We start from the raw sequence: 23846 nt of genomic DNA, 5'->3' as shown, positions 1-23846 counted from the left end.
GCAGTGAGGATTGGAAGTGGGTGGGCAGAGATTTGGCTTCAGTTGATTGGTAGGGTTGTGACCCAGTATGCTGTAGGTGGTAGGATATGTAATCATGGTTTGAAACATAAACTATGGTTTGATACTGACTGTACCATGATAGTAATTTTACAATTGTATAAGAAGTAATCCATTCTACAATGTAATTCAATCAGATATTTATATAACATATAATCATGTGGAAGTACCTGATTGAATCAATTATATAAATTACAGTTCCAATACATTAACTTCCCGGAAGTCTGAAATTTCCGATTTCTTGTCTAATTCCTCGATGATAAAAATAGAAGCACGGTACTTAGTATAACTTGTGCAGTTAAGTAAGGAAATAAACTTCCTGTCTTTAAGGGTAAGACTCGCCCATTTAGCAAAGTCGTGACTCCGTTTAAGAAGGCCCTTGCGAAGAAAGAAAGTAAATATGTGCTGAAGTGGGCTCACAGGATTTAGACTTCGTGTTAGAGGAGAGTTTTAAGTGGCGAGTAGAAGGATTGAGACACTCACACTGCTATTTGAAATCATATCTGGTATGATACCATGTTTGGAGATTCTAAACCTACACTCTAAACCTATGGGGTTTTTTTAGTTATTGCCTTATTAGGTTTACTGACATTGCTGTCAAATCACTCACTTATCAAATGAAAATGATGAAATAAAGATCCCATGGGGAAAAATAACTTCATTATCTATAAATAGCTTATAAGATAATGTTTTGATATTTGCATGTACATACATGTAAGGTATCCAAGATACAAGATGGTATTTTCCTGTGTCTTTTACTCGCCTTTTTAATTTGAAATTCAAGTCTACGTATGTGGTAAGCAGGCACTAACAGTTACTAATTTATTGCCCTCATGTGGCATAAAACAATCAATACACCTGATTATGCCCGAACTTGACATGGGGAAAATTAGACAGACTGACCCTGAGGGCTGTTGCTAATGTAAGTTGATGCTATGATGGATTTCTGTGTAATTCATTATAACGTTGTGTCAAGGTTAGCGCTATTTGCAGTCTGACATCCTTGAGCGAGAACTGAGAGTACCATCAATTATTTGCTAACATTACTGTTCAAATCATGTAATTCTTTTTGTGGACTCTGGTAATTCTTGTTTATTACATTTTATCTTCTGTTATTGTTTTAATTTTGCCTGAGATACACAAGGAAACCTCCTCTGTCCTTTTAGTTTTACATGTACTATATATAGCAGTAATATATATAATATCACAAATAGCTGTCATTTTAAAATTATAGGTGTATGCATGCTTTCATCAAGTAAATATGTGGTGTGGAAATATCATCCAACTGAAAGGTTTGTAAAATGTACTGTGGGCCTTTTACATGTACTATATAAAGCACGAATAGAATAAAAAAATTATAATTGTGTGTATGCTTTTATCTTCTATGTAAACATACGGTGTGGAAATATCGTCAAAGGTTTGTCTGGCAGACTGTGGTCCTTTTACATGTACTATATAAAGCATGAATAAGAATTGAAAAATTATAATTGTGTGCATGCTTTCATCTTCTATGTAAACATATGGTGTGGAAAAATCATCAGACTCAAAGGCTTGTCTGGCAGACTGTGGACCTTTTACATGTACTATGTAAAGCATAAATAGAATAAAAAATTATAATTGCATGTATGCTTTTATCTTCTATGTAAACATATGGTGTGGAAATATCGTCAAAGGCTTGTCTGGCAGACTGTGGTTCTTTTCTACACCTCTGATTGATGTGTGTGATTTGTAACGGTTGAAGGGTTCAAACCAATAATGGCATATTGGACATACCATGTACCAGCTGAATGTAAATGTATATTGTGGAATCAGATACGAATACGGGCTTAAAATTCTAATGTTATGTTTAGGTACTTGATATTATTTGTGGTACCTTCGTTATGTTATGTTAAATTATCTGTCATGAAAAAGCAATGCCTTTGATATGCATGGTGATGGTAATTTGGGGTAAAACGTTTGAAAAGCTTAGTATGTGTATCATGTACCTTCATTTACCTTCATTACTTAATGCCAAATTATGGCAGTCGTGAAAACATATCGTTATGCTATGTCAAATTATGGCAGTCATGCTAAAAATAATGCCTTTGATAGGCATCGTGATAATTATTTGGGGTAAAACATTTTAAAATTTAGTATGTGTATCATGTACCTTTATTACTTTATGCCAAATTATTGCAGTCGTGAAAAGATATCGTTATGCTATGTCAAATTATGGCAGTCATGCTAAAAATAATGCCTTTGATAAGCATCGTGATAATTATTTGGGGTAAAACATTTTAAAATTTAGTATGTGTATCATGTACCTTTATTACTTTAGTTTATGCCAAATTATTGCAGTCGTGAAAAACCATCGTTATGTTATGTCAAATTATTGCAGTCGTGAAAAAGTATTGCCCTAGATAGGCAATTACGTATTTGAGGTAAAATGTTTAAAGTTTAGTATGTGTATCATGTTCCTTCATTACTTTATGCCAAATTATGGCAGTTGTGAAAAAGTATTACATTGATAGGCAATTATTTGGGGTAAAATGTGTAAAGTTTAGTATGTGTATGATCATGTACATCCGTTATGTTATGTTACATTATCACAGTCGTGAAAACGTATCGTTATGTTATGTCAAATTATCGCAGTCATGAAGAATTATTGCCTCTGAAGCTTATTTCCCATCACCCGCTCCCCGTAAGCCTTACGATTGGTTAATTATTGTGTCTGGAGCAGAACCCCCTTACCTGGATAATTGTAAACGATCGCGCCGTGTCAATCGGTGTCGCGTGGCAATTCCTGTCGGAGACTTGCCGCCGTATTAAAAGCGGGAAACATGATTAAAATTAATGCTGGTGCAAAGGAACTGCCTGAATTATTGATGCTACACGTACAACGTTGCATTTCCCTTCCCCCGCTCGCTGCAATCGCAAAACGGACCGACGGGCTGTGTAGAAATCAATCGGATTTGAAAGCTGTTGGCTGCGGTATTACTGGGAAAAGGGTACAATCATATCCACTGTGAGTATTCCGGTCAATGTCGATATTCCTCTGGTTTTATGGGACGTTTTATAGGAAAGCACATCTTGGTGGTTCGTGATAGATAATTCCCTGCGCAATATTTAGCCATAAACGATGAGCGTTCTTGTCATTTTGATTGGGAAGAATCTCGTTCCGAAGTTTTATGAGAAGGGATTTATCACGTAGATTATACATCGTTGGTGTTATGTAGTACAGGAATTTTGTTGGCATATACAAATGTAGGGCTTTGCGAGAGAAAGAGCACCAAATTTGTTGGGAGTTCTTGTAATTTAAAGAGGTTATATGATTTATACAAATTATAGGAAACAATTTATCACATAAATTATACCTCTTTGGTGTTATGTAATGAAGGAATTTTGTTGGCATATACAAATTGCAATAGCAACACTTTGCAAGAAAGAGTACAAAATATGTTGGGAGTTTTCTTGTAGTTCCTCTGATGATTTCATGTGCTTAGATGTTTTATATAATTATACAAATTATAGGAATATAATTATACAAATTATGGGAAACAATTTATCACATAGATTAATACCTCATTGGTGTTATGTAGTATAAAAATTTAGTTGGCATATAATGTACAAGAGTACCAAATTTGTTAGGAGTTGTTGTAATTCCTCTAATGATTTAAGCAGGTTGGATGTTTCATACAAATTATAGGAAACAATTTATCACATACTTAGATGTAATTTTGGAATTTTGTTGGCGTATATACAGCCCTTTGCAAGAAAGAATACCAAATTTGTTGGGAGTTGTTGTAATTCCTCTGATGATTTAAAGAGGCTGGATGTACGTAGGCGGTTTTCCATTCATCGGTGATTTGAGCCCTTTTCAATGCGGGGTAGTGCCGGCACTACCAAATGAAAGCCCTGAGCTAACATGCCTCTTAACCCTTTAGCTGCCAGTGTTTCTCACCAATACATCCCCTCTGTGCCAGGGTTTCCAGACCCTTTTGAAATAGGGGGTACTACCTTTGTATTACTGTCTTTTTGTCATTTTCCCCTCAACTTACCATATCATGCCAGATATCATTGGAAAGCTAAGAATGTGTACTTTACACAAAAATATTTCAAATGTAGCCTGACATCAATAGTAATGAATTACAAGGGCAATAATGCAATAAAATAGCTGTTTTCATAGTTTTTTTTGTATTACAATGCCTAAACTATATAAAAAGTATAAGTATGAAACCTATAACATTCCTGACATGTCCTGACACTATGAGAATCACATACACGTAAAATACAGCACTCAGGTGTCACTACAGGTAAGTTTATGATCAGATATTGTTATAGGTGCTGAACTGACTATTCAGCTAAAACACTGATCCATTACAACATATTTCACTTCTTTCTGTACCCTTATAAAAGATGGTACATAGACTTGTTACATATCATATGAAAGCATATAGTAGATACTACAACTAGAAATGTATATCAACTTGATAACATAGACTACAAGGGTCATAAACAGGTAAAGAGGCAATAAAATGCACAATTTCCACCTTGTTTCCATACAATCAACAATAAGCAACCACAGAATGACTTGGGCCTTGACTTAACAGATCCTGACATGTCCTGACACTATTAGAACTACATACAAGTAAAAATACAGCACTCAGGTATCATTACAGGTAAGTTAATGATGGATATTGTCCTTGGTGCTGAACCAACTAATGTATACAACATAATACATTCCTTCCTGTACCTATGTAATCGATGGTATATATACTTGTTACATATCATATGAAAGCTTATTGTATATACTATGTCTAGGAATATATTTCAACTTGACAATATAAACTACAAAGGCAATAAACAGGTAAAAAGCAATAAAAAGTATAATCACATTATACTTTATACCATGGAAAATTTTACATAAAAGCTGCTATAAAATAGAAATAAAACTTGCCACTAAATTCACTTTGTGCAGTGAAAACATGGTGAGACTTGGTCAGGCTGTCTCTGTCCCCCCTCTGCCAGTTTGTGCCATCAAATCTTGTATCAGTTGCAGCTTGATGGGCGGCTCCGGGATTTAAATCCCCATCAGCTGGCCGGCTGCAACCTCGCCTGTCAGTGCCACGTTCCCTTGTTGTTTGGCCTCTTCCACACCCCCGACCTCCGGCCCCGACCTCTACCCCTAGCACGACCACGGCCATTAGTAGTTCCATGGCCGATGTCACATTCACCAATGCTATCTGGTTCCATGTGAGCACATTTCCTCCCGTCTGCTAACACGATCCATCTCATTTTCACTACTCTCAATGGAATCAGCGTCTGATATAGTTAACCATAGGCTAAATCAACAGTAGCGACCTCCTACAACAGTTCTTCGGGGGTAAACGTCGTCATTTTGGTGTTAAACAGTCCAAATTCACCGCCCAAAACACGTAAACAAAAGAACAAAGCCTCGGCAGACGACGCCGCCGCCATCTTGGCAATAATAGGCCGCAAAGCATTGTGGGATGACGTAATCGGTGATTACGCAACCCACTTTGACCTCTGACCTGCCCTCACTTACCGCCGCCAGTCACTTCCTGGTTGGCGGGCGCGAAACATGCAGCTGTGCTAAGTTATCCCGGGGAATACCCTATCCCGAATATACCCGGGCATGGCACACAGGGGATGTTTAGTGATCCCGAATATACCCGGGACCGGCAGCTTAAGGGTTAATCAAATCCACGTAATGCTGACTTCTTGTCTCGCGCTGGGGGACCAGGTTGGAGGTACGCTCTCATGTTACTGACATGTCTCTATATATGATTGTGTTGAATAATGCTGCGTTGAAGTGGAAAACAGTTGGTAGATTTGTAATATAGATCATGTGCATTCACCGATATTGTCCCTGTCCTTGGTGCTGACTCGAATGTTAAAGATAAGAAAGCTGCAACGATTTATTTCTTAAGTTCTACCTTAATGTTTATTATTTCTAATGTTTGCATTATGCTTCATCTCAGTTGATGATGACTGCTCTACTTTACTTTTAATTCTTTCTTGATGATAATTATGGTTTTAGTACAAATTTTGGTCAGTTTAAACAAGTACACTTTAGTATTTACACATAACGAGAAGGTATGTTACTGACATGTCTCTGTGTATGATTGTGTTGAATAATGCTGTGGTGAAGTGGAAAACAGTAGTGTAGATTTATATATGAATCATAATCATAGACATGTGCATTCATTGATATTGTCCCTGTCCTTGGTGCTGCCTTGAATGTTAAGGAATCTGCAACAATGCCTTTCTTGAAATATCATCTAATGTTTTCTTGAAGATAAAATTAGTCAATTTAAGCAATTGATATTGTCCCTGTCCTTGGTACTGACTTGAATGTTAAGGAATCTACAATGATTTCTAAAAAAAATATCATCTAGTATTTTCTTGAAGATAATATTATTCAATTTAAGCAAGCACCTTTTAGTATATGCACATCTATATTGTCCCTGTCCTTGGTACTGGCTTGAATGTTAAGGACTCTAGAACGATTCCTTTCTTGAAATATCATCTAATGTTTTCTTGAAGATAATATTACTATTATTAGTCAATTTAAGCAAGCACCCTTTACTTAAGTATATGCACATAGATATTGTCCCTGTCCTTGGTACTGACTTGAATGTTAAGGAAGCTACAATGATTGTTTCCCTAAGGTTTTCTTGATGATAATTATGATGCTAGCAAAATATTTGGTCAGTTTAAACAAGCACCCTTTAATAATATATGCACATAACAAGAAGGTATAGTTTTCAAAATTGATTAGAATGCTTCCAGGTAACCCCAGGCTGAAGAAATACCATAATTATATAATCTATAAACATTACTTTATCCCTTTGGTAGTTCACATTAATGACCTTTTTTACCTTTTTTTCATACATCATAATTTAGATACCCTGTAAAAGCTTTTAAAAACGACATTGATGCTTGACGAATGACGCACGTAAAGCGAACGGTAATTCTAAAACGGTCCTGCCTTCGGGTGGGTTAGCAGTCACAGAAATTACAATCAGTCTCTATGCATACTACTTATATAATAAATGATATTTGAATTCCTTTTATTTGTCTTACCAGGAATCCTTTCAGAAAACTGATCCATTTGGAAATGTCATTCTTTCCGGGGTAATACTTTCTTCATATAAAAACTAAATCCAGAGACTTAACCATGCGAGCACAGATATGAGCATGCTGTATTAAGAAACAGGGCTGGAAATACTGGGTGCATGTGCACCTTAGTGCACCCAAATTTGGAGCTGTGCACCCAATTTGTTTTCTGTATGTGCAACAGTGCACCCAAATGTTTTCTTATGTTTAGCATATGTAAAGATGTTAAATGTATACAGCATATTCTTAATATCAAAGTGTCAAAAAATAATAAATTATTCTTATAGTACTTTTGTGTAGAAATGAAATATAATTAGTTTTTGCTGACATTCTACCATCTTGCATGGTGCACCCCAAAATTTTTTTGAGCAACCAATTTTTTAGGTTGGGTGCACCAGTGCACCTATTCCCAAAAATGAATTTCAAGCCTTGGCACACGTATTAAGAAGTATGGGCCTTTCACTATCCACAGCAGAGACTGTAGATAACAGCCAGGGTTTTACATACAGCACTTCCAGAACACAGCACTGGGCAATCCATCAACTCACTGACAGGTTATATCTCTCCATGCATGCACATGGAACATAGAGTCATGGTAAGGACACCGGTATATACAAGAACATAGGTACTCAAGCAGCTGGATAAATTTTGAGTTGCTTGAGTAACTTTTTTCTTGTGTATCTCATTACCTGGATGTCTAACCATCATTGACACCACTATCATTTATAGATGAACAAGATAAACATATTTTCGTATTGTGATTAATCATCATAAAGATGTATTTGCTGATAATAGATAATAACTCTTCTTAATGTCTTCGGTAAATAGGTTTATGTACTAAAAATAGTCGTGTATCAAAAACCAATTGACGTTTGTAATACCATAATTTAAAAAAAAATAATTTCAGTAAATAGCCTAAAATTTTGCCATTTTATCTCTTTCTCCTTTATAAAAGCCTCTGCAAATTTTGAATATTTAAGCCAAAGTGCGCATAAAATCTACTGAACTCACTCTTATATATACAGGGACCTCCCTAAACAATGGAGCAGTGGAGCTGCTCCACCCAGTCCTTATCTCAGCTCCGTCCTGTTAATTTTCAAAATTAGGCTTTTTACACCCCTTTTCCAGGGTTCTTCTGTCAAATTTACCGATATTTTACCATCATTTAGGGTGCTTCGCACCTTCCTCCATTCTGTCATAAATTTCTGGGGGAGATCCCTGATATATATCAATCTTTTTCAATTGTGCACTTGAAGCTAATGATAATATATTGAATCGTTTCTCAAATTATCAAAATTCAAAATCTATCGCTCTACAAAAACCCTTTTCATAAAGCTTAAAATACATCTTCCGCACAGAGCAAGACAAATAGCTTAAAGACTGGCGGCACCATTTTCAGAATCCTGCCATCATAACCAATGCCTATGGTACTACAGTCTATCCATACACATGTACTTATCATAGTGTGTATTTTGTATTCCCGACTTGTTTTTGTATAGTCATATCTTTTCAGTTATGATATTATAATGCTGAAGATTTTATTGCAACAAAAAGATAGTTACTCCCACTCAGTCACATATACACACAGTGTTGAATTATAGCATCAGAATTATGAAAGCATTTTATCTTCAAAGTTTATCTGTGTTGGTAGAAGTCATTATGAAGCAAGTATAAACTGTAATTTGCAACAAAAGAAATTTGACTAACCCAAATTTTGGGTAAAATTTCTTGTGTTGGAAATTACAGTTTATTTTATTAATCTTAAAGTTATAACTTGCTTTGTTATGAGGAAAGTATTTGTTTGCAAAACAAATGACTAGTGTCAGCTTATACATGTAGGTTGACATTTAAAGAAAATCCTCATTCTTGTCCATCCCCATGTGGTCTGTGTCAGATAAAGCGGCAGAACTGTCTGTACACCTTGTTTCCTGTCTTAAATAAATCATCAAAGCGTTTTCTCCGATAGGATCGGGCATTCGGAGCCCGCCATTTCCAACCAAGAGGCATCGCAGATTTTCCCCATCATGTATATTTCACCTGGGGGAGTTCAATTCCATTAAAAGAAATCCATCTCTGGTACAAGTAACAAGAAACGCCGCTGGCGAAACGCGAACCTTGTTGATATTATGCGATGCAGCATTTATGAAAGAAGCGTCTGTCAGTAATATTTGTAGGACTGCCTGTGTGATAACCTTCTGCGCCCATGTAATATGTCAAAGGGGGACCTCAGCTCACCTTTTTATAGCATTGTGGTGCATGTATGTGAAAAGATGGGTGTTTATGCATTCGTGTTGGGTACTTGTGGGATGGAAGTATTGTTTTGGGCGGCAGTCATTAATAGTAAGTTTGTATGTGCTGAGTAGCCAAAATTGGGAGTGGGTTGGGATTGGGTTCCAGTTGATTGACAGGGTTGTGATTCGGTATGCCCTGGGTTTTTGGATTTTATGTGTTGATTGCTTCTGGGATGAAAGTATTGTTTTGGGCGGCAGTTGCTAATGGGAAGTTTGTATGTATCTTGTCCTGAGCAGCTAGAATTGAGGATGGCTGGAGATTAGGTTTCAGTTGATTGACAGGGTTGTGACCTGGTATGCCCTGGGCGATAAGATGTGGTGTGAGGTCACCAAGAATTTATACTGTATAAATGTGTATGAAACATAAACTATGTTTTAATATGAGAATACATACAAATGTACTGCGATGTATTCATGTAATGTACAAAATAGATAAATACAAAATATATTAACAAATATCTGATATAATAGTAACAACTTGTCCAAAATCACAGTCCAGTACAGGTACAGGTATGCAAAAAAAATGTTTCAAAATGCTGCTTATATTAACACATGTATGTAAACAATTGGTGACCATATACCAACTGACACCCACAAATGAACCAGCCCTGGCCCGTGTGTCCTTTAAACTGGCAGGCCTTCGCCTTCCCAGCCACTGTTGCCATACAGGAGCTATTAATAGGTCAGGGGTTGTGGCACCGGCTGGCAACACGAGGTATTTTAGCCGCTGCATGGGAGAACTGGCCCTTATGGTGCCAGCAACCGTGCTATTTGATACCTCACTGGGCGAAAACATTAAGGCTTCGCACTATGTCAATCCCTCGCTACAGGTTTGGTTATAGGCTGTTCTTTACGATGATATTTTAATGCTGGTTTATCTCATAAAATTCTATGATACATGTACCTCCTGATGACTTAGACTTGTAGTGATTTAGATCAAAGCTTTGTGTATGAATGTTAAAGAGGAAGTATATTATTGTTTTGTGTTATTAATACGTGTACTTAAAGGTATTGTCTGATTTTTGTTTATTCAACCAATTTTGTAAACTACTGCTTGTTTTGTATCAAAGGCTGGTTCTAGCTATTATAGGATGGTGCCAAAAAAAGGATGGTGCCTTAAGTAGCTTATTTGGGGCTAATTCAAATGCTACAAGTATTAAATGATGACGAAAATGTGCTAAGAAATGACAGTAAATGCCAATATCAGGCAGATTTCCTCATCCAGAATATTGTTTTGTTTTGCCACTCTGAAATTGCATTAATATTGGATGCCTGTAACACCGTGTGTAACCAATTTCAGCTGCAACAGTTTACCTTAAGCCAGGTGAACTTATTATTTTGAATTACAAAATACCTTACCACAAGGTCTTGAGTTATGAACATGAAGCTACATATTTTTGCAGAGGTTGCAAATTGAAGATAGGAAAAGCAACCAGTTAGTAAGGCCATGTGATGTTGCAAACCGTGTGTTGCCGATTCACAGCTGTAACAGTTTAAGCCAGGTGAACTTTGTCACATGGCAGCAGGAAACAGCTGAAAAGTTGCAGTTACTGTCAATATTACATAGATTTCCTCATCCAGAGTGTTATTTCGTTTTGCCACCCTGAAATTGCATTGATGTGTTACAATGTATCAAGCTACAGCTGTAAGTAACAGTTTAAGCCAGGTGAACTTTGTCACATGGTAGGGGGAAGCAGCTGCTAGCTGTTGAGGCGCGGTGTGTCCTGTAGGTGTTTGTGTTTGGGGCTGAAGTCCAGGTGTAACACTTAGGTACAATAGCTGCTCTTGTCCCATATACCAGAGTTATCAACCAAGGATTGAAGTATTCAAGAATCCATTCTTTCCTAGAACTATCGCAGAGTGGAACTATCTGTCACCAAGCACAGTAGGGGCATTGTCATTAGATAGCTTTAAACAATGTCTAGAGTTAGATGTTCAAGGGTTAGGTGTCACAAGTCCATCGGTGTAATGTAGCCAGGGCTGCCGCTGCACCGCGTGCCTGTGAAGCAGGAGCAAACAGCTGCTAGCTGTTGAGGCCGGTACGGTGTACGTGTAGGTGTTTGTGTTTGGGGCTGAAGTCCAGGTATAACACATAGGTACAATAGCTGCTCTTGTCCCATGGACAACAGGGTGAATGTAAGGACAATCTCGTACTGCAAAAAACAGTTACTCAAGCATCTGGATAATAGAATTTTATGATTTTGGAATTTCCAAAATCATATCTAGTTGCTTGAGTAACTATTTTTTGGCCTACCCTATTACCTGGATGTCTAACCTTCACCGACGTTACCTTGTACTTCAGTGTCACATCAGCATAAACACTGATGTCTAATGCCGAAAACAGTTACTCAAGCAACTGGATATGATCTTGGAAACGGTCAAAAATCATATATCCAGTTGCTTGAGTAACTGTTTTGGTGCATCTTTTTTCCTGGATGTCTAACCTTCATCGACGCACAGAGGATGTCTTACTTTTCAACACTCGATCGAGTATAACAATGTAAAGAGACAGAAAAAAAAAAGAAAATAATTACTGTCAGTGGTAAGGTTATTAAATCCCCTTTTTCCTGTATTTTCAGATGAAGCGGAAATCTGAATCCGGTCCTGACTTGCGAGGGCTCTCCCCTGGAAAGAAGCCGTGTCGAGTGGCAGAAATACCCAGGTGAGATTACTGAAAAGAAGACTTAAAATACTTTGTGTGTTTTCGTTTTCCTTTCTTTTATAACATAATCACTATTTCCTTAACACTGGCTTTTAGTGTCATATTTGTCATAAAAAAAAAATCGTATAAAACTGTATACGCCATGTCTCTAGAAAGTATATATAAACTGTAAACATAATGTCTCTAGTGTCACTGACGAAAGGTAGTGGATGCTACCTGAAACGTCTGACCATTTCCAAAATCATATCCAGTTGCTTGAGTAACTGCTTTTTGTCCTACCATGTTTGTATATCAAGAATGCAAGCTGTAGTCATAAAATCAAACGTCACATAACACATTCATAACATTCACATCTACTAGAGATACCAGTATAGCCTATGGAATTACGTATCATACATTCCACGTGTGTTTCGATTCCCAGTTGAAAATGTAAGTATATATACACCTATAGGGATAAGCATTGTATATATCCTCCCACTTGTTTATATTTCACAGCAGCAAACGACATACATGTACATATATTTTTATCATGATAAACAGCACTACTCTGAACCTCTTAAAATGGAATTACAAAGATATGTACATGTAATACACCATACTCTATACTCAAATTGTTGCTCATTAAAATTAGATTTTAGTCTGTCATAAAGTTTAAACAGTTTCTAATTGGAGACAGTACATGTAATTTTATCTCTATAAACAGCACTACACTTAATACTTCAAATGTGATTACAAAGATGTATAATTACGTGTATATGCCCTACATTATACCTGTACCTTAAATTGTTGCTTGTTAAAATGAAATTTTAGCCCGTCATAAAGTTTAAACAGTTTCTAATTGGAGACAGTACTATGCCATTTTTAGCATTTCGCTATGATTAATTAGCATGCAAATATTGGATTTCAGTCTGTAAAACAGGAACCCAGCTGGCATATATTTATATATAGCGTAACATTACAGACCAAAGTCTAAATTAGTCATGCGCTATGCAAACAGGTGCAGCATGTCGGAATGTCAGGTGGTTCTGTCTAACAATGTTCCCCTTTAAAGGCATCCAACGCGATTTCAGAGCAGCAAAACTGGAAATATTCTGATGTGAATATGGCAATCTTTATCATATTGACAGTCATACTGCCCCACATTATCACAGTTCAATCAGTATTTCATACTTTGGACATTTAAAACTGCAGAAACAAGCAAGATGGGTCCTTTATTTTCTGGGTGGTACCCTAAAAATCATCCCTTTTCCGTCAGGATTTGGGGTATTTTTGCTCCAAGAGGGTCAATATACATTGGGGTAGTGTGGTTTTAACTTAGAATAGTGACTTTGAAAAATCGGGTCTCCAAGCCCTAAAAACTGCACTGGATGCACGCCGGCAGAACGTACTGCACCTGCGCGAAACCTGTAATGTGTTATGCATAGCACTGGCAGAACGTCTCATATAAGGTCGTATTCGCGTATATAAGGTTAACATCCCATCTTTAGTGTCCAAAACTGCAACAGGCAAAATTCTGATGCAACGTTCGATCAGACCAAACATACAGCAAAAATGAAAAATCAGGGTTTTGCGCAGGCGCAGTGCATTCTGCTGACATGCTCCCTTTAACCTTATATGGGGACTCATTTTTTAGCTGTTTCAACTTACCTAAATTATTTTAAAAGTGCATTGACACTGAATTGTACTCACTTGATACTCATTCATAGTTGATGCTTTTATGACAACTTGTGACACGTCTTTTGAGGTCCTTGACTTTTATAAAATCATAAGCTGCAGAAATTAAAAAAATATAATTCTAAGAATTACTCCTATCTTTTGTAAAACTGATAAAGGATTGTAAAAGAAATATTGACGCACATTCTAGAGATCCATATGACATTTGTAACCCGTCTGCTTCAAACATGTCCTGCCCACTCACAGCTTTTATGTTGTTAAGAGGCAGTGGGAGTACTAATACATCTAAAGCTGGGTGTTTTGAAGTGTGAAAGAGCAGGTCTCTTCTCTTGTCCGTCCTTCATATGAATGAAATCGCATGTATGCAGCTAGCGATAACACCACCCACGCACGCTTCAAAGGGATCGGAGATTTTAAAGTCATGAGTTTTAGACCTGTCACAGTCTGGGAAAGATAAGAACAAGATTATATTACAGATTATTTTAACTTATATAAGTGCCTTGGGTACTAAAGACGTCACTGTTGATATTCAGACTATTGTGACTGGCAATCCCTGATGCCATTGTTAATGTGACAAGGTTCAAATACAAGAGTGACTGTGGCTATTGTTTGATAAGCTAACACAACAAACTAACATTGATGTCATTGTACATGTATTTGCTCAGTCTATCAACAGTCTAGCTATTGATGTATTTGGCAGGTTATAGTACTTTATATATATATAGATCGTGATGATATGGCAGAATCGGTGATTCTACTGTTAGAGATCGCAATCTGTAGACAGAGAATCTGATAGTGATCTCTACCAGTTGAATCGTGAATTCTACCAGATTGCAGTCTCTGCCCTAATAATAATATGATATGAAAAATATTTGTGAACATATGGCAGACATTTAACACTTATGGTACTGTTAGTGTTACTGTTGCCATTCATTGAAGAATTTTACACTTACATCACTTCAACAAACCGTTTCTAGGCACTTCCAGCTGTTCCTTTCTAACCTTGTTATTTAGTATCCTTTTTTTTTCTCATATAAGGTAGTCTGACTGTGACTTATTTTATCGACCTCTGACCTCCAAATGTGTTATTTTAGATGTGTACATATATTTACTCGGCTAATTGGAATGATATAGGTTCTTATCATCATTTTTTTTTGTAATTTCACACTGTTGATATTATGTGCCCTATATGTTTTGTCCCTATGTGTTGACTCTCTAACATCAGCTTTGCTGCCTTGAGAGTCAGTGTAATGTCTTGTTGCATTTTCAATAAATAAATAAAATAAAGAATTTTATACATTAACTGTGCTAACAGTGCCACTGCCACAATATAAGAATTTGTAAAATCTGGTGGAGCTTGAGCAAATATCATGCAAGTGTTTAGCAAATATGATCCAGGAAGTCAACCCAAACTAATTATTTCCTGTTCAATATGTGTCAAATTTATTATATTTCCTGATGTACATATACTTGAAGGGCCATAGACCTGTTACTGTATAAATAGGTTAAGTAAATGGAGAAACATGGTGGTTGTATTTTCGAGGTGACCTCTTCACTGCAAATTAATGCCACAGTAAATGTGTCCGTCTTTCTTGAAATTTCCAAGACAAGAAATTGGACCAAATTTTCAACTGTATAACTCCAGTCTTTGTCACCATGAAATTACATGTAAATGCAGTAAATCCAGAGTAAGAATTAGGAGAGTAGAAACAGAAAGACACCCCTGGTCCCAGGCTGGGGTTCAAACCCACGACCAAACTTAGGCACCAGTCCACATGCCGACACTCTAACGATTCGGCTAAAAGGTCTAGACCCGTCGGCCGGGTCAGTTGGTAGCGCCTATGAACCCCCCACTGTTACACCAGTAACACATTTTATGTTGCAGCTATCCCAGTTTGCTGAACATCCATGGCTCAGGAATTACCCAAATTTTCAACTGTACAACTCCAGTCTTTGCCACCATGAAATTACATGTGTAAATGCACGTATAGTAACACTAAGTATGCTGTGTCCAGTTGCAGCTACCCCAGCCTGCTGAACATCCATGGCTCAGCGCACACGTTTGGTGACGTCAGGGCGCCGAGTAGCACACAGGTGCCGCGCCGGCGAATCACGGGTGTGGAGCCACCTCCCAACCTCCAGGACTGGCTACAGACATTCCAGGTCAGGACATGTTTGTTTGTTTATCAAGATGTACCACATATTGTGGAAGGATTGACATAACAGTTAACTGTCTATATATCCCTGTGTGAGTGGTTCAAACCTTTGAAAGATGTTAACCCTGAGACCAGACGGTAAGGTTTGAACCACTCACTTGGGAAGGACACCTACTCTTTTTGATAAGTGCAAATTTAAAACATGCTCAAGGTGTGGCTCTCTTTGAACGTGGGACTTCTGGCTTTATGTCCCATCTGAGAGAAGGTCCCTAAGTGAAGCTATAAAAGAATAGATGTAAAGGTCCTTTCCCAACAGTATGTACAAACTACGGCTGCAGTTCCCTTGTGTCTTGCTAGGAGCACTCTTGATATCCCTACCATATACCATACCCCCTTTTTATAGCAGTGGTTGGTGTTAGGGAATCCTACAGTTGTCTACTCACTCACTCTCTCCTAGCTTATACATTTCCACTAAATTCCAGGCTGCAGTTCCCTTGTGTCCTGCTAGGAGCGCTCTTGATTGATAAACCCTCTGTGTATTACAGAGCTGGAGTGGCCCTGAGCGACTGCTGGCCCTGGATGAGCTGATAGACAGATGTGAGCCCACACAGATCAAACATGTCATGGCTGCTGCAGTTCCCTTGTGTCCTGCTAGGGGTGCTCATGTTATCCCTACCATAACTAATGATGCCATATTGTGTTTTACAGAGCTGGAGTGGCCCTGAGCGGCTCCTGGCCCTGGATGAGCTGATAGACAGATGTGAGCCAACCCAGATCAAACATGTCATGGCCGCTGCAGTTCCCTTGTGTTCTGCTAGGGGTGCTCATGTTATACCTACCATAACTGACAATGTCCTACTGTGTATTACAGAGCTGGAGTGGCCCAGAGCGACTGCTGGCCCTGGATGAGCTGATCGACAGATGTGAGCCCACCCAGATCAAACATGTCATGGCTGTCATCGAACCACAGTTCCAGAGGGACTTCATCTCTCTGCTGCCAAAGGAGGTAAGTTTACAGCCTACTTCCAGACCTAGTGATGGTCTTAAAATCCTGGATCATACTAAAAACTGTTCAGAAACCATTGCTACTATTTTTTTATACTTCATATGTGGTAACAGTCAAAGCAGCAAATAAAAATCCACAGACACTATGCATGCAAAGACCAGTGCAGGTTAGGTGCAGGTAAACATCAGAAATATCTGCACAGCTCCAGTTTTACCTGCACTAACCTGCATATTTCCAGCCCTGTGATGCACACTACAGGAATGTCTTCAAAATAATGTTTTTCTGAAATGGAGAGGTGACATGGAGGTAAAACAGAGCCAATACATTCACAAAAGTCTAAAACACTTCCCAGATGTCTGAAAGTTCTGATTACTTGTTTGGTGTTAACAACACTTGCTGTTCCTTCCAGCTGGCCCTGTACGTCCTATCCTTCCTGGACCCCAAAGACCTCCTGCAGGCTGCCCAGACGTGTAAGTACTGGCAGACGCTGGCTGAGGACACCTTACTGTGGAGGGAGAAGTGTCGCGAGGCCGGCATCGACAAGCCCCACTACGGAGGAAAGACTCCACGAAGACGATCGCCATCTACCGTTGTCAGAAATCCGTGGAAGGGCGCCTACCTCAGGCAACAGCAGATAGACTTCAACTGGAGGGCAGGCGAGGTCAGAACGCCAAAGGTGGGTCTGCTTGTTTGTTTGTTTGTTTGTTTGTTACTACGGAACCCATGGAAGGGAGCCTACCTCAGGCAACAGCAGATAGACTTCAACTGGAGGGCGGGCGAGGTCAGAACGCCAAAGGTGGGTCTGCTTGTTTGTTTGTTTGTTTGTTACTACGGAACCCATGGAAGGGTGCCTACCTCAGGCAACAGCAGATCGACCAACTGGAGGGCGGGGGAGGTCAGAACACCAAAGGTGGGGTTTCTTCATACATATTCTGTAGCCCTTGTGCAATCCACACAGTTGTGCAATCACTACAGCAGGGGGCTAGTCCAATGGTAGTGGTGTGTGTTCAACTCTCATACTCTCAACTCCTATACACACAGGCCACTACAGCAGGCACAGGGCTCGAAATTAACATTGTCCCAGTGTCAAATGACACTAAATTTTCAGCTCGGGACAATTCAAATTATGTTTCGGGACAATTTTGGGACAATTGGAAAATTCTGAGACTGTCCACGTCATTTAGGAACGTGATCCAGCCATCTTGCTGGGGGCCGCTGGCAGCCCATAATACTATGACAAACATTTAAATTTGACCAATCAGGGATTCCAAAAGTTGGAGATGGGGGCCTCGAAGATGGTGCCGCTCATATGACACTAACAAATAAAGTGGACAAATTCAGTTGTCGTTGTTTTCTTATTGTTGTCATAAACTTATTTCCTGAAAAGCAGGATGAGACAGTCCATCCTCAGTTCGGGACAATTGAAATGTATGTTTGGGACAATTCTGGGACAATAGTAAAAAAAGTTAATTTCGAGGCCTGAGGCAGCTAGTCCACTGGTAGTGGTGTGTGTTGAACTCCCATACTCTTTTGCAATTTCTGAGTTCTAAGCAGAGAAAGCAGTATGTACCACTTTTTGGTATGACTTGGCCGGGGATCAAACTCACAACATACTGAATGCAAGATGTACACCCTCTCTATGTTTAAGCCTCTGTTTATCATTTATTACTGCTTCTATGTCAATGCTGATTAGATTTGGTAACATTCTGTTATTTCTTTTGCTATTTCCAGGTGCTAAAGGGCCATGATGACCACGTGATCACATGTCTTCAGTTCGAGGGTCATCGAGTGGTCAGTGGGTCTGACGACAACACGCTAAAAGTCTGGTCTGTTCTAAATGGCAAGGTATGGCATTTTATGGTGTTTTTAAAAGCTAAGACACTTGTAACATAGTGGACTGTCTGTGCATGAGGCATATACAAAGTCATCACTCAAATTTTATAGGGCAAAAGACTTAAGGGGAGTATATATATGGCAAGTACATGTATTTGTAGTAATTCAATGGTGTGATATGCATTGACATCACATCCCTCTGCAGTTCCAATACATTCATTGAAAAACCAAAAAACTTCCCAGAAGTCAAAAAACATGTCTTCATTGTTGTTGGTACCTTGTTTTTGTTTTTTGTTGTTACTTTCATCTATATGTGTGGAGAAGAGAGGGCCTCCAATGCATACTTTTTGCACGATCTTCCCAAAATAATTGTGAATGAAATAAATAAAATCTCTGATTTGTTTTTCCCCCAGTGTTTAAAAACATTGGTAGGGCACACGGGAGGTGTGTGGTGTTCTCAGATGGTCTACTACTACTACAACTACTACTACTACTACTCCTACTACTACTACTGTACTAAAGATGTATGATTTCTTCTCCCCCCAGTGTTTAAAAACGTTGGTAGGGCACACGGGCGGCGTGTGGTGTTCTCAGATGAAGTACAATATCGTGATCAGCGGGTCCACAGACCGAACGCTGAAGGTGTGGAACGCAGACACGGGACAGTGCATCCACACGCTGTACGGACATACCTCAACTGTCAGGTGCATGCACCTGCATAAAAACCAGTAAGTACTCACTCACTCAGTATCCGATGTATCATCTGTAGGTTAGACATGCTTGTCAGCAGCCCGCCATTTGCCTCTGTCCTGTGGATTCATGCTGTGTACATTGAGGTGGTGGAAGTCCTCCCTTATTGTTATGTTGTTGATCCGTCTTTTCCTTGGTCAACCTCGTGCCTTTTTTGCATACCTTTACATGCCGATTTTTGTCCATCAAAGCTGACGAGCAAAATCTTTGGCAAGTGGCTGAAACAGTGAAAGACAGATGCTGGCTTGAACACTGTCATCAAAGATTTCGCTTGTTTTAAATAATCATGTCGAGAAAAGTGCTGAGAAGGTGTACTCCTACCAGGGACGTTAATCATGTCATTGCTGCCACTCACATCTATCTACAATGCAGGCCACCACTGCTTTCCACTCTCTTCTGTCCAGCGCTTGCCTCCTCTCTCCCTCCCAAATGAGCCCCATCTCCTCTAGATCTCTCAAAACTGTTTTCCCCTAGGTCTCATATAATTGTTAACTGTTTTGTTTCCACGTCTTCAGGGTTGTTAGCGGTTCGAGAGACGCGACGTTACGGATATGGGACGTGGAGTCTGGCGCGTGTCAGCACGTGTTGATGGGGCACGTGGCGGCCGTGCGGTGCGTGCAGTACGACGGGAGGCGCGTGGTCAGCGGCGCGTACGACTACATGGTGAAGGTGTGGAACCCGGAGACCGAGGAGTGCCTCCACACGCTACAGGGACACACCAATAGGGTCTACTCTTTACAGGTTTGTTTGTTTGTTTGTTTAGGATCTCCATTAATGTGAATTGCACACTACGCTTCTTGGAGTCCGTAGTGAATAATCAGATAAGTCAATCTACATGTACTCTTTACAGGTACGACTACAGGCAATTTCATAATATTTCAAGGAAGGTAACATTTGCAAATCAGATCCTTCACATGGTCTAGCCTAACAAACTACTGCTCTGTTTATTCTTAATTAAAACAGTCATTCATACAAATGTATACTAGTAAATGGTAAACAGCCCCTCCAGCTCTGTCCTGCAACTTGCTACATAATGTAATCCAACACCACAGGGTGTCTGCTACAGCACCAGTTACAGCTGCTTGGTCCAGGTCATTGACCTTTTGTGTTTTCAGAAGAAGAAGAAGAAAGAGAAACAGAAACAAATCAAAAACAGTATGTTTTTCCTTCTGCAAAGGTTAACATAATTACATTACTCAAGAAATGTTCTTCCCATGTTTGTTTTCCAGTTTGACGGCACACATATAGTGAGTGGTTCACTGGACACGTCTATACGCGTTTGGGACGTGGACTCGGGGAACTGCCTGCACACGCTGATCGGTCACCAGTCTCTCACCAGCGGGATGGAGCTACGAGACAACATCCTGGTGTCGGGTAACGCCGACTCCACCGTCAAGATCTGGGACATCACCACGGGACAGTGTCTACAGACATTACAAGGTGGGATCTTCAATCTTCATTTGAATCTTGAATCAACATGTCCATTTTTCTCAGACCATGAAATTTTGCTACCGTGAACATAAAGTGAATTGCAGTATGCATATACATGTACAAGTACGAATACAAAACTGGACAGGAACACAAAAATGCTAGGTCTAGGACTCTGCATTTGTTTGTTGTACAGAGACGAATAGTGTAGTGGAGAAAAGAGTTGTTACGTCATTTATCACAGTTATGATTGGATTACACAGTTCTCGAAGTTTCACACCACTTTGTGTAACAAGTCTGTAACATTGTTTCAGCTTCAATTGCTTTTGAAACCAAAATTCATTGACCACAAAAAAATCTCAGCACTAACTCTTGTACCAAGTCTGTGGTATTTTTTGATCTTAAATAACTGCTAAAACTACAATTCGCTGACCACAAAAAAATGTATCTCCTTTTCCAGGGCCCAACAAGCACCAGAGCGCGGTGACGTGCCTGCAGTTCAACAAGAAGTTTGTCATCACGAGCTCGGACGATGGCACCGTCAAAATCTGGGACCTGAAGACGGGAGAGTTTGTGCGGAACCTGGTCACGTTAGACAGCGGAGGCAGCGGTGGCGTGGTTTGGAGGGTCCGCTGCTCGAACACGAAACTGGTTTGCGCGGTGGGGAGCAGGAACGGGACGGAGGAAACGAAACTGTTGGTGTTGGACTTCGACGTACAGGAACAGGACAGAGAAAGGAAAGAGAAGGAGCGGGTCATGTGACGAAGGCCTTCTTCGCGTGTGTTGTCAAGAGTTGCGTGCGCTACATGCAGGGAAATCAGGACAAGACGGGCCATTTCGACGCTAGGAAAATAACATTTGTATAGACGAGTTTAACATACAAATGTACTGACAATTGAGAATGTCATATGATTGTTATTCACTGCCATGTTCGGTTAGCCTCTACGAGGCTTCGAGAGGCGGCTGGAAAGAGTAGAAATTGGCCAAATAGACAGAAAACATGCCAGTGGAGTTGGTCTGCTGGGAGAGTACAAATCATTTGATCTGGCATGTCATCTCTGTATTTGGCCGATTTGTACTATATTACCAGTTGCCTCCCAAAGCCTAGTAGAGGCTAATGTTAGATGTCCGTTGTGCATCATTTTTGTTACTGCCTGTTACTTTAGTTACGTTATTTTGTAGAGTTGAAGACCAATTGTTATGTATAACATACAGAAGATGCAATAATGCCTACGTTACGCAGTACTGCAGTTGTTTTTTTTTGTGGTATGTTTACCCCCGCAATTGTGCCAAGCAATATTCTGGTGTCTGTCCAGGATCTTGCTCTGTTTTCCCTGTGGTGGGCCGGTGTAAATAAGCGGTGCAGTAACAATGTCACACTGTATATAGTAGGGGGGGATTCATTCCTCAAGCTACGGACATCTTGCACACGCAGTCGTCCCTCAGCAAGACAGTTAGAGCTGCATAGTTACCGTTTAGAACTTTTATTCAGCCTGTCAAACGACCGGTTTTGCCTGTGTGGCTTCTTCAAGTGTACAGAGGCTAATGACACAAGTGCACGAAGTTCTCACTTATATACCTTTCTAGTGCATAGTGTGACAGGCTGAATAAAAGTTCTAAACGGGAACTACGCGGCTTCAGGTGTCTTACTGAGGGAGGACTGCGTGTGCAAGATGTCGGTTAGCTTGAGGAATGAATCCCCTCTACTATATAATGTCAGCGAGCACAGAGCTCTCTCTCTCTCCCACTGTTGTGTATTTCTACCTCACGTTTTCTCGCTGTGCATCTCTTTCTCTCATCCTCACAAGCTGTCACATGTGTCGGTGCTCTTTAGCCTCTACCAGGCTTCAGGAGGCGGCTGAAAAGAGTAGAAATTGGCGAGATAGCGTGCGTGCCAGTGGAGTTGGTCTGCTAGAGAGCACAGTTTGCCGCACCCGGGTGGACCAACTTCCCTGGCATGTTATCTCTCTCTTTTGGCCAATTTCTACTCTTTCCAACCGCCTCCTGAAGCCTGGTAGAGGCTAGGTGCTTGTGTGTTGGGCTATCCGATCAACTGTTTTGAAACTCAACCAAATCGCTTCTTAGTTTGCCCAAACCTAGCTTCAAGGTACTGATTCCAAATGGAGGGATTTACTTAAAAAACGTTCACTCCACAATTTGGTAATTTGTTCTCAAATTTGCACTTCTAAGAAGGCTGGTGCCATCTAAGATTGCGAATCTGAGAGTGCGAATCCAGGGCTTCAATTGTGAATCTGAGAGTGCGAATCCAGGGCTAGCTTCTAGCTTCATTTCAGGCTATGTGTCTACCTATGCTTTGGCACAGACCATTCCAGGAGGATAAGATAGAATTATTGGGAAATTATACAGTCACAAGGGAAGGCCTTTTGAGAGTCTTTCACTTTGGGGTCTCCTGAGTTTCAGATAGTCAAAAAATAACCCACCCCACAAAGATACTATAAAATTATCTGTTTTAGTTTTCAACAGTTACGTAAAGAATCTCACACAAAATTCTGTTGTTTTTCTGTTCTTGTTTTTACAAGATAAAAGATGGGTATGGGACAAGAGGAATGTTGAACTTGGAGTTAAACTAATTGTTTTTTGGAATGTGGTATAATTATGCTATAAAGTAAAACTATTCCCTCCAAGTCCATTTTGCAGTATGTCGGAGACTAACTTGGCTACAGTTATTTTGCTGTTGAGACACCAGAGTACTTTTTCACTGCCTACCATTCAGGTTATTTTAAGTTAAAAAGAGTGATACTTTGATGTCTGGTGTATTTAAGGTAAAGAGATATGTCTCTGGCTATTTTTTGCTAAAACGATACACCGTTGCACCAGGTTGTGTCTTAAGTTTACAATCCACTTCTATC

The 23846-nt window shown here is 39.6% G+C and overlaps 1 protein-coding gene across 1 annotated transcript in view; it reads left to right on the top strand.

The window, feature by feature from the left end:
- LOC109470711 (F-box/WD repeat-containing protein 7-like) overlaps nucleotides 1-22487 on the top strand; it is a 54994-nt gene extending 32507 nt beyond the window's left edge. The window contains exons 3-11 of the mRNA XM_019769767.1: nucleotides 12047-12129; nucleotides 15819-15966; nucleotides 16831-16965; nucleotides 17375-17641; nucleotides 18697-18810; nucleotides 19345-19526; nucleotides 20064-20289; nucleotides 20778-20988; nucleotides 21437-22487. Coding sequence (XP_019625326.1) covers nucleotides 12047-12129; nucleotides 15819-15966; nucleotides 16831-16965; nucleotides 17375-17641; nucleotides 18697-18810; nucleotides 19345-19526; nucleotides 20064-20289; nucleotides 20778-20988; nucleotides 21437-21738 — 1668 coding nt within the window. The 3' untranslated portion in view covers nucleotides 21739-22487. The remainder of the gene's footprint in view (nucleotides 1-12046; nucleotides 12130-15818; nucleotides 15967-16830; nucleotides 16966-17374; nucleotides 17642-18696; nucleotides 18811-19344; nucleotides 19527-20063; nucleotides 20290-20777; nucleotides 20989-21436) is intronic.
- The last annotated feature ends 1359 nt before the right edge of the window (nucleotides 22488-23846 follow it).

The sequence above is a fragment of the Branchiostoma belcheri genome, unplaced genomic scaffold, assembly GCF_001625305.1.
Source record: "Branchiostoma belcheri isolate BF01 breed outbred unplaced genomic scaffold, Haploidv18h27 scaffold23, whole genome shotgun sequence".
Lineage (NCBI taxonomy): Eukaryota > Metazoa > Chordata > Leptocardii > Amphioxiformes > Branchiostomatidae > Branchiostoma > Branchiostoma belcheri.
The sequence above is the reverse complement of the archived record's forward strand: the minus strand, read 5'-3'. Positions and strand labels throughout refer to the sequence as shown.